The sequence below is a fragment of the Hyposmocoma kahamanoa genome, unplaced genomic scaffold (assembly GCF_003589595.1).
Source record: "Hyposmocoma kahamanoa isolate Upper Pololo Valley unplaced genomic scaffold, ASM358959v1 79, whole genome shotgun sequence".
Lineage (NCBI taxonomy): Eukaryota > Metazoa > Arthropoda > Insecta > Lepidoptera > Cosmopterigidae > Hyposmocoma > Hyposmocoma kahamanoa.
The window spans coordinates 966,525-983,069 of NW_020653993.1; the positions used below are offsets into that span (position 1 = coordinate 966,525).

General features: G+C 36.1%; 1 protein-coding gene across 2 annotated transcripts; it reads left to right on the forward strand.

The window, feature by feature from the left end:
- The first annotated feature begins 749 nt into the window (after window positions 1-749).
- LOC113233586 (thioredoxin-related transmembrane protein 1-like) lies at window positions 750-15,926 on the forward strand. 2 transcript variants are annotated; one of them, XR_003310717.1, is made up of 7 exons: window positions 750-879; window positions 4,587-4,754; window positions 6,036-6,210; window positions 7,051-7,152; window positions 8,392-8,565; window positions 10,177-10,339; window positions 10,909-12,468. XR_003310717.1 is itself a non-coding variant. In XM_026468734.1 (7 exons), exons 1-6 carry the CDS (start codon window positions 869-871, stop codon window positions 10,273-10,275), a joined length of 729 nt encoding a protein of 242 aa, XP_026324519.1. In that variant the 5' UTR covers window positions 750-868; the 3' UTR covers window positions 10,276-10,290; window positions 15,161-15,926. The 2 variants fall into 2 exon arrangements, 1 of the variants encoding a protein (XP_026324519.1); XM_026468734.1 differs by lacking the exon at window positions 10,909-12,468 and adding an exon at window positions 15,161-15,926 and having other exon boundaries at window positions 10,177-10,290.
- The last annotated feature ends 619 nt before the right edge of the window (window positions 15,927-16,545 follow it).

Consider the following 16,545-nt stretch of genomic DNA (forward strand, 5'->3'; position numbering starts at 1 on the left):
TGAAGACTAAAGCGGTGTTTGGCGCTCTGTATACGATTTTAGCGCCTTACAAGTGCGGACACTTTTTAGCGCGGACCCGACGTCCATATAACTGTAAGTCAATGATTAACTATCATAAATTGTTTGGTTTCTGAAGGGTTTTGAAATGTATGTGACTAATCTAAAATGCCATTCCTACTTAGACTATTGGCTTCATTTTTTTTCTATCCTCTAAGGATTCTTATGTCACGAATTGCAAGCACAATCTGTGATATCGACATTATGCATTGCCGAGATACATTAATGTATTTTGAATACTCAGGCGGACTAAACAACATTGAGAGTAATGTCGAAGAGATATTATCTCGGTTTGTTTTGTCACTTTTTCGAATATCTAATCCATGCTCTATAGGTACTTTAAAACTAGTTAATTTATTAAATTGTAAATAAATTTATTCAGTCCGTTAGCTCACTGCTAATAGGTTATTAAACCACGACGTTTTTGCCCAGGGATAAAGAAGAGTCGCTTTTTGAAAAACTTTTTTAAATTGAAAAAAATAAAAAAGTTGTATTTTTTATACTAATCTCACCGGGAATCGTACCCGGCGTCTCCTCATCTAGCGCTCATGGGTTATCAAATAGTGATTTAAATAATAATTAAATTACTCAAATAGTAAATAATTGTCCAATAATAGTAATAATACGATATGGAAAATGGCAATACCAAATAGCATTGACAAAATTAGACATGGCGTGCGTAAACCGAATCCCTCAGTTTTTACATTTTATTCTTTATTTATCGGTTATTTTATGTTGCTTTGCAAATTTCGTCGACGCCAACCAAGAGCTATATGAGGACAATTGGAAAGAAATCCTTGAAGGAGAATGGATGGTAGAATTGTGAGTATTATTGAACTCGCCGGTATCGGCATTTTTCAAAAACGTGTCAGGCCTAAAAACACCGTTAATTTACTGCTTAAATGGCCGTTAAGAACTTACCAAATCACATTTAACATTACTAATACCCATTTCGCGTTTCTAAACGCACTTTTATAGGTCTATTTTGCTATTTACTTAAAATCTTGGCCGCATAACGTACACCCTAGTGTCTGGGTTCATTAACCATTTACAAGGCCATACCTACTGACTGTTTCCAATACCATGGCAAGGTTTTATGTATTATCTGCTGAATTTTTACGTAAACAACAAGGCCACTGTCTTTACATCCTTAAAAGCTGAGTATTACGTAAAAGGAAGGTATTTTGAAGACTGTAAACATAAATTGTATATTCGCTATGATTTCACTATGAATCAGTGGTTTTTACCTTGTATTACACATGCAATGACCTTACTGACGTATTAACATACTGCACTGCTATTATAATAGTGTTATAACTCAAAATATGTGAAATTATACTATAATTTGATTCTCTACTAGTCAATAAAACCGTCGTTGCAATATTGTAAGAAACAAATGATATTTTTTACTCAATGACACAAATGTTTTCTGAGCTAGTTCTCGACACCTCTCCTTACTCAAAAAAAATTCTTTTTAACATATTTGGCAAGTAGGAAATTTGTCTAGATGTCTGTAATAAACTGTAACATACATTTTAATAATTTTTCATGGGAAATGAGTAATTCGTTTTTCAACTATACTGAATAAATACACTTTTTTAGTTAATAATAATAAGTAGCATCTCCATAACCAGTTCCACTGAATTAAGAACATCTACCTGCAATGAACCTATATAAGATCATTGCCTATCTGCCATCAACGTAATAAATTACAAAAGAAAGAGACTTTGTTACTTACACAACTGCAAAAAGAGAAGGCTTCTCTATTTTCTTAATAATTTATGTGCATAATAGGCCCACAGATGTTGAATTGCAGACACCAGCATGTTACACAATACCTAACCATCTACAAAATTTACTTTGACCAACGTTAGGAATCATAAATTTTTTATAAGAATAATAATTTATTTCTCCACAAATTTTGGCTTCAAAATATTTGTTACAGAATCAGGTTTATTTAATAGAGGACAAATGATCTATTTTAATTCAAAAAAGGTGTCAAAGAACAAGTGTATTGAATCATGCGTGTGTGTAAGTGTGTATGTTTGTGTTTGTGTAGGAAAGTGCATATGTGTAGGTATTTATGTAAATGTGGGAGAGTGTCTGAAAACTTGTGTATTTCTAGAAACTACATCTTCAGTTGAATAAAATTTTCATTGTCATTATAATTTAATGTATTTAGGTAATAATATTTCTTTTTCAATTCAAATATATAGAGGTGTTTGCAATATTAAATTTTTTATTCAATATATCATACAATTTACTAGCTTTTAAATAAAAAAATCTTTGGGCAAAGGATGTTCTAACCGCTTGCAGTGTACATACTTCATAATGTCTTCTATTTTGTTTTTTATTTAAAACAATGGTATTATCAGTATTAGTACATTGACAGAGTACGGTACTCAAACTGCAAAGCTGCATGACTGTGAGTACTCATACAATTGTTTGGTACTAATCTAATTATTGTCTGTCAGAACTTTGTCAGCCAACATTGTCACCCCATCCTTTCTGTTTTTCCTAATATGGGTGTAGAATAGCGCACTTGAGCCTAAAGTTGGCAGAAAATGAGGATTTCCCTTAACAGCTAATTTATGTCCTTGAATATAAACTCGTAGCCAATAAAATACAATAGTTAACCAAGGGTCGTATTCCAGAACTCTACTCAATACTCAAGTCAGGACATGAGTATTGCAGTGAGCACTGAAAATCATACTCAAGTCCTTTCCATTAGGGTCCTATTTCCAGTGCTTCCAATCATACTCAAGTCTGCTCAAATCCTGACTTGAGCATTGAGTAGAGTTCTGGAATACGACCGTTAATGTGCCAGGAAAATATTTTTATTAATTACTTTTAGCTTTCTAGTTTTTTGTATATAAACTTAGTTTAAGTCGCTTTGTACATTATATATTGAATTTAGCGGTGAGGCAGAAGAAAATAGCCACTCTATACTGTTTACAAAGGATCCAATGCACATCCTGACACTTTCGAGATATGGCAGTTTGAAGTTTAAAAGTGTTTCTCACAATTGTTTTATTTTCAAAACTTATAATGTCATGTAACTCCAGAGATATTTATTTATTAGCATGCATAGCATGGCGGTACATCGCATGCTATAAGTGAGAAACCTCCCTGCGTATGCATTTGTCTAGAAACGTGTCCATCTCGTTGCCACTTTAGGCTATTTGAATCTGAAACACAAACATACAAAATATGTGTCATGCTTGGCGGTAACAAATCGCTTAATACTGACTCAAACTGTAATATTGCCATTACGTTATCAATGTTTTAAATCAATTTCCATTGCCATTTTCAAGCCAATTCGAACTTCTGTTAAATATTATTGTTGCAATCATGAAGTATGAAATTCATGATGGCTTAATTATGTATATGTAAAAAAAAAACTCACACGTATCATGTTTTATTAATAAATTAACCCAATTTGAAAAGTAACATTTTTGGGACGTTCACAAAATATTGTTTAAGATATTTATTTCTCGAAAGAATACAAATTCACTTATTGAAAAATACAAGGTACCATAAAATTTCTACAGAGAGTAAGGCTCAACTCACACTGGCGCAGAGTGGAAGCGTCGCGACGCGTCATGTTTTTCCGCTATAGCATATTCAGTTTTCCCATTATTAAGGTACAAATTTGTGTTATACAAATATGGAATCGCATTTGCTTAAAGTGCGGTCCTTGCGCGCAGTGAGGCGTCAGACGCCGACCGACACTGTCATCCGGGCGCGTTAATGCGTACGTCGTCGACGTGCGTTATAAAGTCACACAGCCACCGAAACAATTAATTTATTGCAAACCAAATTTCCCGATCGCATAATTTCACGAAATTCAGCTTTAAGTGGCCAGCTCGATCAAATGATTTAACACCGCTGGATTATTTTTTATGGAGTTATGTTAAAGACAGAGTCTATGCGGTGCCAATCGAATCGATTGCAGGCTTAAAACTCAAAATTCGTGAAGTGATAAACGACATAGACCCACCGTTTTGTGAAAAAGTGATTAAAAACTTTGATGAAAGTATCGACATCTGTAACTGTGATCGTGGTGGACATTTATCAGATATCATGTTTCGTTCATAATTGCCAAACCTTACTTTTTTGATACAATAAAAATTTGTCATCTAAATTTATTGTTTTATTTTGATATACAAAACAACGTTCTTATTGAAAAACCCTATAGTTAAAAACAGGACACAGGAGGACAGGCTTCGTCTCTACGCCAGTGTGAGTTAAGCCTTTATGTGATATGTTGATAAAACATTCAAATTATGTATAAAAATAATTTTTTTTCTTGTTCTAGTAATAAAAAAACCAAAAACATGACTCAATTTATAAATGTTTGAGTAAAATCTTTCTTTTCGGGTCCAAATCGCGTATATTTATTTTTCAATCGGTACTTTCCTGGACAAACTCACAAGGAGCTCTACGCTCTACTACTAAAGTATATAAAACTTTCACGCAAGTGCTGTCATCGCTTTGCTCCATTTTAAAAATGTTTTTTTTTCTTCCAGTTACGCTCCTTGGTGCCCAGCCTGCAACGCACTAGCCCCAACATGGAGCGACCTCTCAAAACGAATGAGACGCAAGCAATTGGGGGTCCGTACTGGAGCTGTTGACGTCACGAAGTCACCCGGCCTTAGCGGCAGATTCGTCGTCACCGCCTTGCCTACTATATACCAGTATGTTTTATTCTTATTATTTTATTTTCATAAAAGTTCTCTCCTGCCGAACTGTCGTAACATACAGTTATTTTATTGAATAACATGATATTTTTACAACCATGATATTATTTAATATTATTTGTGAAATACTCCACTATAGTCTTGTCTTTTGCGTAAAAGTGTTGCCAACTTGCAAGAAGTTAGTGACTGCAGTCGATAAATATTCTATCGATTATCGACTGTATGTTGATCACGTTTATGCATAAGTAAATGTATGTCGACTTGTGTAAGTTCATCCATACACACACTGCACTTAAAACTATGTGTATTAAAAATACAAAGAGAAGACATGTTCAAAAGTTTTTAATTTTAATTCAATATATTTAATGAAATATCCTGTTCTTGTTCAAAATGTGTGTGAATAAAAATGGATTTCGGTCCTAGTAGGCAAACTGTCAAAATAGAATGAAAAAGACAATAACGCTATTAGTAATCTTTAGAACGTCGTAATATTCACAAATCCAACATTTTGGCAAAATGTTACCTTCTTTCACATTCCCATCACAACGCCTTTGCCGTGATTATGGCATTTAAATAATAGAGCGACATCTCTTGTCAGTCTCTGGTACCTGTGAAAGTAACTGGCTGAAACTTTCATAAGTTTCTCACAAAAAAAAAAAAAAAAAGGTGGCGCTAGGATAAAAAAAACTGCAACAGGGACATGGAGAAGACAAGAGCGGTAACCACGGTGAAGCTACAGACCCTGTTTGGAGTCCAATTAAATCAAAAGAATTTTTCTTTGTATTTGTTCTACCTTTGTTTCAATAATAATGTCAAGTAGAGTAACAGGTGTTGCTTCTGTACTTTACGTCTATGGGTTTCATCACAATTATCGACACGGAGTCGCAATCAGTGTTGAGCGTTAATCAATTAAATTCAAATCAGTTCTTTAATTGATTAAAAAAAACTAATTGCAATTAACATTAATTGCATATTGCAATTGATTTTTTCGAATTGATCTATGTTGATTTTGTAATTCGCAATGAAATCAATTGCGACTATTTTTTTAATTATCCTAAGAAACAGTTAAAACTAAGAATTAAAACTGAAACTGCCGAAAAAAAGCGTCAACTATGAGATAAAATCGAAGTCCAAAAATGTAAACAAAGGTGATAATACCATTACACAAAGTAAATAAAAGATCTACTGTGGAAAAAGAATTTGAAAACTTTTACATGATAATGGTATACTAATGGAAAGAGGTACATTGTAACAATATATGATTTCAACGTTTTTTAGCGTAAAGGATGGAGAGTTCCGTCAATACAAAGGGCCCCGTGACGTGGATTCCATGCTGGGCTACATTGAAGAGCAGCGATGGAAGCAAACCGACCCTGTACCTGGATGGAAGGCGCCGAACTCGTTGCAGATGAGCCTCGTCGCCGAGTTCTTTAAACTCAGCCAGGCACTAAGGGTAAATAACTACATTAAAGCTTGATATTCGAAGCGCTCCAAAGTAGTATATAAAGTGGTCCTCAGAGTGCTTCCTAGGACCCTTGTGTATATTTGCGAGATAATTTTAAAATGTTAACGTCCTTGGCGGCAGAGTACACGTATGAAAATATTATTTATATTAACAATAACATCGAGCATATAACCAGAAATAGAGACGAAATGTCATTTAATTTGTTTGAAAACTATTCTGCCAAATCATTTCGGTGACAACTGCGCTCCGATTGGCCAGCCCGAATTCGAAACAATTGACGGGTGTCGTCGATTGTTTCATTTCAAATCGACCAGTTTAAAAAACAGCGCCGTTTTGTAAACCGGCTAGCCGTAATGTAATACGGTGCTTTATACAATACAGCTGCAACATATCAGTATAAATGTTAAACAAGATTCCTCTGCAGCATCGAGTATATAACCAGAGATAAAGACGAAATGTCATTTAATTTGTTTGAAAACTATTCTGCCATATCATTACTGTGACAACTGCGCTCCGATTGGCTAGCCCGAGTTCGAAAAAATTGACGGGTGTCGTCAACTGTTTCACTTCAAATCGACCAGTTACTTGAGCTTTGCTATAATGGACGAAAATTGCAAAATTACATCCCCGGCCGGGTCGTTGTAGGAACTTCAATATTGTCTCGGGTCTGGTGTTTGTGATACCGTCGTTGTTTTCGATTTCCATAACACAAGTGCTTTAGTAGGTAACTTACTTTGGGATCAGAGCAACATTTTTATTTTGTTGTTGTCTAATATTTATTTATTTTTATTTTATTTCAAAAAAATTAATTTTGCCATGTTTATACAGAATGTACACAACATGCTAATGGAGACGTATGGTCTGCCCACGTGGGGCTCGTACCTCATCTTCGCTGTGGGCACCATCTTCTTAGGAGCGCTGCTTGGTCTGGTAAGTTTTGCATACTTTAAACGTTAATAATACCGTGCTGTGACAAAATACTATATAAAAATATTCATGCATTTCTTGGCTAACCGGACCTTATGCTATTACAGATAGTGTACTCTATATTAATGCAATATTTTACAGTGTTTTAAGCAATTTTTATAAATTTATATCACTGGTTTGTTATAATTATTAATACAAAGATCAAACACTTAGAAAAACGTCCTTCGATCCGAAAGAAGAGAAGAAATAGATTTTTAACCATTGACTTACAAATAAATGGACGACGGGTCTAATACAAAAACCACGAAAAAAATGTCCCAAGTCAACTTATTCGAAATTTAAATTGATATGTCATCGCAGTATCGCGCTGTCCGTAGAACAAATGAAGACTAAAGCGGAGTGTCGCGCTCTGTATACGATTTTAGCGCCTTACAAGTGCGGACACTTTTTAGCGCGGACCCGACGTCCATATAATTGTAAGTCAATGTTTTTAACAGATAAAAAACACAAAAGCAAATATCTGCCACAAGCATATAGAAAAATTCGTAAGGTTTATTTTTTTATGTTACCAAGTGAAGGAACTAACAATTCATGCGCCTGATGGTAAACGACAAGCCTGTCCATAACAGTTGCAGTGCCACTCAGAGCTTTAAATTGCAAAGATCTGACTGTCACTCACTGCCTCTGCGCCCATCACCCTAAGACATAGTTGACGAGTCTCGTATGCCTGTAATTTCACCAGCACTCTTACCCTTCAAAACCGGAACGCAGTAATGCTCACATTACTACTTGGCGGCAGAAATAGGTAATGTGGCACTACTTCCCTGGACGAACTCTTTCACAAGGAGCTCTACTGCTACTAAGGTCTGCTGGTTCATTCTCTGGCTTAATTGGCAGAGCATCTGGCACGGATTGCCTGAGAGCGCTGGTTCGAATTTATTTCGATCTTCGTTATGATAATTATAACAAAACAGTGGAGTCATTTCACAAAAAAATAATTTAAAATCATGATAGTAGAACACCGTGACATTTAATAAACTTAAAAATTGCACATTTGTTTCATTAACATTCTGTATACAACTCTGCCACTGTCCAAATAAGTACACGTATAATATCGTCGCCTTACTAAAAGTAAAGTTTAAAGTTTTGTCATCTCCTGAATTATCCCTCTTTAAAAGATACGAGTTTGAGAAAGGAAAGCATCGATATTTGCCTGCTCTTAATAATGAAAGTTGTTTCCAGCTACTAGTATGTATAATTGACTTCCTGTACCCGCCGCGGCGCCCGGACAAAGTGTTCGTATCACAAGCGGAAGCGGATAAACTACTGGAGAAGAAGGAAGAAGAATTGATCAATGACGACATTGTGGACGATGCAGAGAAAGACAGCGATGAAGAGAAGAACTCACCTCCTGATGTAAGAACTTTTTATTCGAATTTTTTATTTTTATGATAATACCAAATGACGGGAGGAACAAGTCTTGCGCCTTGTGGTAGGTAAGCTACACGCCTGACCATAGTAGTTGCAGTGCCACTCTTATGGGCGACTAATTTTTTTCAGGATGGCTAATTCAAAATGGCGGCCCGAAAAAAAGTGGTCCGACCCCATTGACTTACAAATAAATGGACGACGGGTCTAATACAAAAACCACGAAAAAAATGTCCTGTCAACCTATTTAAACGTAGTGACATGTAAAGGAATATGAAAAAGCTAAAACGTTGAATTTAAATTGTAATGTCATCGCAGTACTGTCTAATTTTGCTTGCTTCGCTGTCAGTCGAATAAACGAAGACTAAAGCGTGAATGATGCTCTGTATACGATTTTGACGCCCTATACGTTCGGACACTTTTTAGCGCGGACCCGACGTCCACATAATTTTAAGTCAATGTCCGACCCGATTGAAATGTGGCATCCGGCCGTCGATGGGAGTCCACAAAACGAATCTGCGGTCAAAATTTTGAGAGCTTTAAATCACAAAGATCTGAGGGGCCTCTGCGCCCGTCATATTGAAACATAAGTTGACAAGTCCCGTGTGCCTGTAATTTCACCAATACCCTTACCCCTCAAAGTCGGAACGGCAGAAATAGGGAAGGTGGCAGTACTTCCCTGGACGAACTCTTTCACAAGTACCTCCACTGCTACTAAAAAGTTAGTATCTCGAAAAATAGCCAATTCGGAAGTCAACGGGAAATTTCCGCCGTGAAGCGAGATTTGGTTAAGACAGTAAGCGCCTAATTTACATACAATAAATGGTTTCTATTTCTATTTCTAATTTTGTATATTTTTAACCGACTTTAAAAAGAAGGAGGTTCTCAATTCGACTGTATTCTTTTTTGTATGTACGTTACGCGATAACTCGGCATATAATAATGGCATTTGTGAACCGATTTTGAGGATTCTTTTTTTTTTTTGAAAGATGGTACCTCGGTAGTGGTCCCATTTAAATTTGAATGCGACTGCCTCTGTGGCCGAACGGTTACCATGCCGGACTGCCACGCAGAGGTCCCAGGTTCGATTCCCGGGCCGGGAGAAATATTTATATGGCCTACATTTATTTCTCTCGTGAGTTTGGGTGTAATTTGTGGTTGTCTATGTGTGTGTCCATAGCACCCGCGACACAGGGTTTCCCTAGTGCGGGGCTATGTTGAGTGTGTGCGTTATTATTATTATTTAAATTTGAAGAAAATATTCCACCTCGAAGGGTGGCAAACTAGGGGATGAATCCGATTTCGCGCGAACTTTCCGGTAACCGATTCCAATAAAACTTGGCAAATATATGTAATTCTCTATAATAATCTGAGTTTGATTGCCATTGAGACGGGCTACATCTCGCTCGTTATTTTTCGCCGCCCGCCGTTATGACTGGTTCGGTAATATAATTTATTAGCGTATTTCCGCTTCAGCCATATAACATGTATGTAATTATGTGCGCGTTAGGACTATGTTTCTAAATTCAAAATTTCAATCTGTCCAAATCTTTTTTAAAAACGAAATCTTGCAAACCATTTTTGTTTTTACAATTCCAGACTTCTGAAGACGACGATGAAAAACAGGTTTCAGAGGGCGGCGGCGACAACGAGCGCGCGACGGAGGTGCGCAAGCGACGCCCACGCAAGGCCGACTAGACCCCGTGCTCGGCGGTGAGCTTTAAAGGGATCGGGAAAGATACGACGCGAGCATCGTTAGCAATATGGAACGGCACGTGATCATAGCTCACTATTACACTGGTGCAGGATCTGAATTGGAAAAATAAGTAAATTAACTTGAATTTAGTACAGAAAAAGAATTTGAAAACAAATCTAAATCTCTTTTATTTCTTAGATAAGCAAATTGCAGTTAAAATGACAAACTACTCAACTATAAGACAGTTTTTCATGAGAAGAATAAGGGGTTACGCTTTGTAAATAAATATTTGTTCTCAAACAACTGCTAATTACCTTCCAACACTCGGTGCCTACACGCCTGAAGGTCAAGGGTTTCTTGTAACGCATGGCATACGTGTTTTCGGCATTATCAGTATTAGAGTTCACATTTTAGGGTCAAAACCCACCCTACCAGTTCGTATCAGAATTGCGCTGATTGATGCAGACGACTCTTCGTACAATATTTCTTTAGAACCTTAGTTTGCTAGCACAGTTAAAAAAAATCATTATATATATATAATAATAATAAAATAATTGATTGTTAAATTAGTGGAAAAATTTGATACATGCTTAAAAGTTACTATTCACAACTCTCATTGGGCCAGCGTAGTGGGCTATGGCTTGCGTGAGGCTTCATATTGTAAGGCTGTAATAGAAATTGATTTTCATTAATAACAAATTTGGGAAGTCATAAAAATTCCTATCATAAGTTTTAAAAAATCCTTCAAGTGCCTATCGTTTTATCGGATTTTGCGCGTAATGCAGACCTGTACTCCCATGACTTTTTTTATTTGATGCGAGCTAAATTTGAAAGTAATTTTAGGTAACACGCCGACCGCTTAAGTGAGTCGGTTGCTGAGGTAGCTGCACAGTGCGGGAGGGATGATAGTTTACGTAACACTTATGGCACGCTGCACACGAGATATTTCAACAAAAATGTTTCTGACTATATTCAATAACAAGTTGATTTGAAAAAAGTACCAAATGGCTTATCTATTAATTTTAATTATCCTTGAAATAGTTTTTTTTTATTATCGTTTCACAGAACAACAATTGACTAATTCGGTAGGCACTTTATTCAATCAAATTTCTATTTAATAACGTTAGAATAATCTTGATGAAATTATCCAGATTACAGCGCGACATAACTGTTACACACACTGCGACAAACGCGATGCAGTCGCTAATCGTCTACCTATACACACGCACGCGATTTTAAGCAGCTATGCAAACACGATACAAGCGCGCGACTGCATCGGTACAAACGCGCGATTGCATCGCTGCTAAAGTCGCCGTGTGTAACCACTCTTACGTAAACTCAGTTGAGCGGTAGGCCTGTAGTTTGTTAATACAAAAAAAAATTTATGAGCAGTCATCTTTTAAGTTTCGCTATCTAATCAAGTCACCCACGTTTATCTTATGAATTAAATATAAAGATTTTTATATACACTCACGGTTTAGGGATACGGCATCACTATTTGATGTGGTTAATGTATTAAAAAACCTGATTGACTTACTTAGTCTTCAAATTAAGCATCTAGGATTAATAAACAGCTCATTAACCCGGTCACTCGTATCTCGAGACGCATTTCAAACTCACCTGTGTTAATTAAATATAATCCCTTAAGTGATACCATCTCAAGTAACCAAGACTCAACAACTTGATCGATTAGGACTACAGACTTATAAGACTCTAGACAAACAGACTGCATCAACTGCACTCTGTCTGCAAATTTGCAGTTTGAATGCAGTTCAAATGCAGTTGAACCAACTGCATTTTATACTAGTTTATAACAAAACCCATAAAGGACTATAACCATACGAAACACTATGGTACGGCATGTAACACAAACCTACCTTTTTGAAGTCACCCTACTGTGTGGTCCGCCGTAAGACACTGCTAATATAAAGATCAAACTCGGCACCACGTCCATTCTACAAGCAGATTATAGATGGAAAGTGTTTATCAAACGCACCTCTAATAAACGTGCTATGAGGATAATATGTGCTCTGTGCTGATACCGTGTTGTAAGGTTTGACACTAAGTGTGTTTGTCAATCTTTGGAATATCCACAACATAGGGGTGGAACCCAAGCCTACGCCTAGTCCCCCGGTGATGGAAAGGGGAAGGAGGAATTAAATCCTGTAATTCCATCGCACACTCTCCGTGATATATCCTGTAAAATACCGATAAGCAGGCAACTTTACGGCGGCGTTCAAGGCTCTGCAGCTTCGCCTCCACTAATTCCAAGTCACCTATAAGCCCTCTTTGCACGGTTGTCAATTGAATCCAAAGTGGCCAGTTGATATGCAGCAGAGCGATCCCAAAGGTGGCAGCAGTACTCCATGCACGATCGGACTTGTGCTTGGTACAGCTGAAGCAACTGTCCCGGTGTAAAGTGACGCCTCACCCTGGAAAGGACCCCAAGTTTCCTTGCTGCATTTTTGGCCATGGATTCAATGTATCTGCCGAAGATCAAATTGGACGATAGGTCCATTCCAAGTTGCTGGAGACAGTCGGCTATCGGTATGGATATATCACGAAAAGTCACGTTGTAACTGGAATTAAACTGTTCGTTCACTTTACGTTATAGATGTCAGATTATCCATTAATAATAACGTTTGACAAGTTATAAGAGATCTTGTCATATTGTAGATTTTTAAATAACTAATCTCGTCTAACAACAACACGAACAGTGATGCCAAAAGTCGATACTAGATATATAGATAGATACCAATTAAAGGTCTAAAACCAACATGTCAGCCTATATATATATCGTCTGTCGGCAGGAAAAAGGGATAACGGACACTTGCCTGGAAAATGAGTTAAATGTTGGATAATATTAGAAGACCCATCACTTAGCCTTTTTTGCTTTTTAACTTCGATATCTAATTTACCATTCACACACCTACTAAAAACGACCAGCAGCAGGAACCAATACATTCAACAGTTATAGATGTATCAAAAATTGAACCCAAAGTGCATGCCGATAAGGTATATTTTGTAAGTAATAGGGTATGGATAAATGAGAAACAAACTGAATTTTGGGTACAATTTTGCACGTGTTTAAACACCTGTTGTGGTCACCCCTTTAGATCCTGGTATCGGAATACCAAATTATGTGTTTAATGCATTCTTTTCCTATTATGTCACAATTATATTGTGTACGCCTTTTGCATTTATTCACAAATGTTTATTTTTCGCACCAAAATGTAGTTTTTATTGCTAATTAGAATATAATGGATATATGCAACAAAAAATGTAATAGTAGGTAATGAAAGCCTGTATTGTAACACTTGTAGGTGGGGAAACTATCGGTAGTCGACACTCGATCATTGGTACTATTGCACAAAGTATCGATAAACTCTTGATAGTGTGATTATAATCTGATCATTTATGCTAGTTCGCGACATATACCATGTGCCGTTTCCTTAGGATACAGTGCGCGAGTAGTCGATTTTATACGGAAACTGCATTAAAACGCAGAGGGCGTGTTTAGCTCATAATTTTTTGTCATTTGTCACCCAAAAGTAAACTTTACTCGAGAAACAGCTGAATAATTGAGCGTAGTGAAAACATTTCGTGTGCTCTTCGCTGCACTACTACCTAACTACCTAAGGCGCGCTTAATTTTTAGGCGGCCAGACTGTATCAAAACTACACCGCTGCCAATCGCCGTTCAGTAGGCTTGAAAAATCTCTGTCGGATACGTAAATTATACATTTTTTGAGTACTTATAAACCTAAATACATACATGAATATTACTAGGTATATACTACCAGTGATACATTTTACTAATTTTATTTTCTAAAAATTCGACTTACACGCATCCACTGCTGGACGTAAGCCTCCCCTTGAACACGCCAACTCTCCCGGTCTTGTTCCGCCCTCGTCATCGGCCATTAACCCTCTTGCAGACAGGTCCATTTCTAAATTTCAGATAACAAAAACTAGATAATCAGCGATTTTTTAAGCCGACTGTGCACAGCAGTATGTAGCTAGAGAAAAAGTTTGTCATTTTGTTTTCTTTAGAAAAATAACGTTTAGCCTTATGAATTATACTATAAATTACATATTTTCAAGTATTTATAAAATATAAAATGTTAATAGCAGACAGAATTTATCAATATGTTATTTAAAGCACACGCGCAATTATTACATATATATTATTATTATTATACACTAACGACGTTATTACGGTTTTTGATGTGACGATTTACTTATAGACTGGTTAAATATTGATGTACAACCCTATTCCACAATGTGCTAGCATGCACTTAGAATTCTGCTTAGTTTCATAATCTTTCTTTTTTTCTCTTTTCGGGCGCCTTCGAATTAGGCGCGACTATGGCGCTGCAACTGCGCTTCTAAATATTGTATAACTTTTTTATTAAAAAAAACGACCTCGAATGTTAGTGTAATTAACATCTATTTGCCAAGTTTTATTGGAAAAGGTTACCGGAAAGTGCGCGAAACCGGATTCATCCTCTAGTTTGCCACCCTTAGAGGTAAAATATTTTCTTCAAATTTAAATGGGATCAATATTGAGGTACCCTCTTTCTAACAAAAAAAAACAAATTCACAAAAAAAGGTTCAACGGTTCACAAAAATAAAAGAGTTATCGCGTAACATACATACAAAAAAAACACAAATTCAGTCTCCCTTTTTTTGAAGTTGGTTAAAAATTAGTAGCCTCGCGGTTGCAGCGTTTCTATGAGCGTCGTAATTCGAAGGCGCCCTTAATGCAATTACCAGAATTTTTTGTTTTTAGTCTCATTTTACTAACCTTAACGAAAAGAATTATTCTTTGAAAAAAAAACCGTTGATTAGTTTTATTTTTTTTATAACTTCAATGAATTTATTACAGAACACACACTTGGGAGATGTGAAATGAAGTGAAATTATGTAAGACTTTTTTAAATATTGACTTTTTTGTTCCTCTATCACATTCCTTATACGCTCAAAATGTTTAATTTTATTATAAACGATCTTTTTCTAGACATTTCTTTAAAATAATTTGTCCAATATTTATATGTATTTATTTTTACTTAAAATACTCAATTTATTATGCATTTCTGTATTATTAAATATAATTGTATCTACCATTTTAGTATCTGGAGTTGTGACTTATTTTTAACTATTCATTTTTATTTAAGTTAACTAAAATGCCCGTCGAAATATTGATAACCTACTTATTAGAAATAATATTTTTTTCATGTAATAAATAAATAATGGTCAATGGTAATCAATGGGTGAAAAACGAGAATTAATTTATTAATTTCATCATTATTACACTTTATATGACTAGTTTAGATAATTGGGAGATGTGGAATTTCGATATCATATTCAACGTACTGACCACTCAACTGCAAAAATTCAGTTTATGTGCAGTTCTCTAGCAATTAGCGTGCAGTAGTGCCAACCGAGTCGAGCAAACTGCACAGAAATTGCAATTTCACAAGTGAAGTACAGTTTAAATGAACTGCATTCCCTAATTTTTACAAACCATAAACATTTCACAGTAAATGATTATATTTTTTCCAAATGCACATAGTTCTTGTTTTTCACCATAGGGACTTGTTGAACACAAAATTGCCTTGTACAAAGACTTGTGATTGTTAAGTGTGGCGTTTGTATTAACTGTTGGCCTAATAAACTAGCTGAATAAAATTGTATTTATAAAAAAAAACTCTTCTTTTACTTCTCATTTTCCCCGTTATATCTAACATCATTACAAACTGACATCAGCTTAGGAAACCTAAGACGGGTCTTACACGGTCAAAATTGGTCGCGAGTGTTTTCACATGGCATATTCCGATGTCAAAATAATCGCGTCTTTGAAATAGACTAATGAAGTAAAAAAAATCGTCAATTTAGTCGGCTGTAGTTGCAAAAAACTAGATTTCAATATTACACTTGTAAGTTTCAAACGGCGAACCGACTAAGTCCAGTTTTTTGTGACTAGATGACTTACCCTGACTAGTCAACCTAGGATAAGGCAAGTAACGTACGCAAGTTTAAGGGAGCTGCAAAAGTGGCGCCACTTTGCAAACTAGATAATGTATGTAAATTAGTAGCACAGTAGCGCAAAGTCGCGCTTCTACAGACCTCTAACAGCAGCCTAAAACAACGCACAATGGCCGGGCCTTTAGTGTCGTTAATGGTTCACAGACATTTAAAGATTTTAAAAGCATTCTTTGACTAGAGAGATCAGCGGTAAGCGTAACAAATTTTACGGAGTATCAGTCAGTA

What these genes read in the sequence shown, in the direction of transcription:
- LOC113233586 (XM_026468734.1), top strand. An exon ending in GCCTTGCCTACTATATACCA is followed by an intron (nt 4,755 to 6,035) that starts GTATGTTTTATT and finishes AACGTTTTTTAG; the next exon opens with CGTAAAGGATGGAGAGTTCC. An exon ending in AGAAGAACTCACCTCCTGAT is followed by an intron (nt 8,566 to 10,176) that starts GTAAGAACTTTT and finishes TTACAATTCCAG; the next exon opens with ACTTCTGAAGACGACGATGA.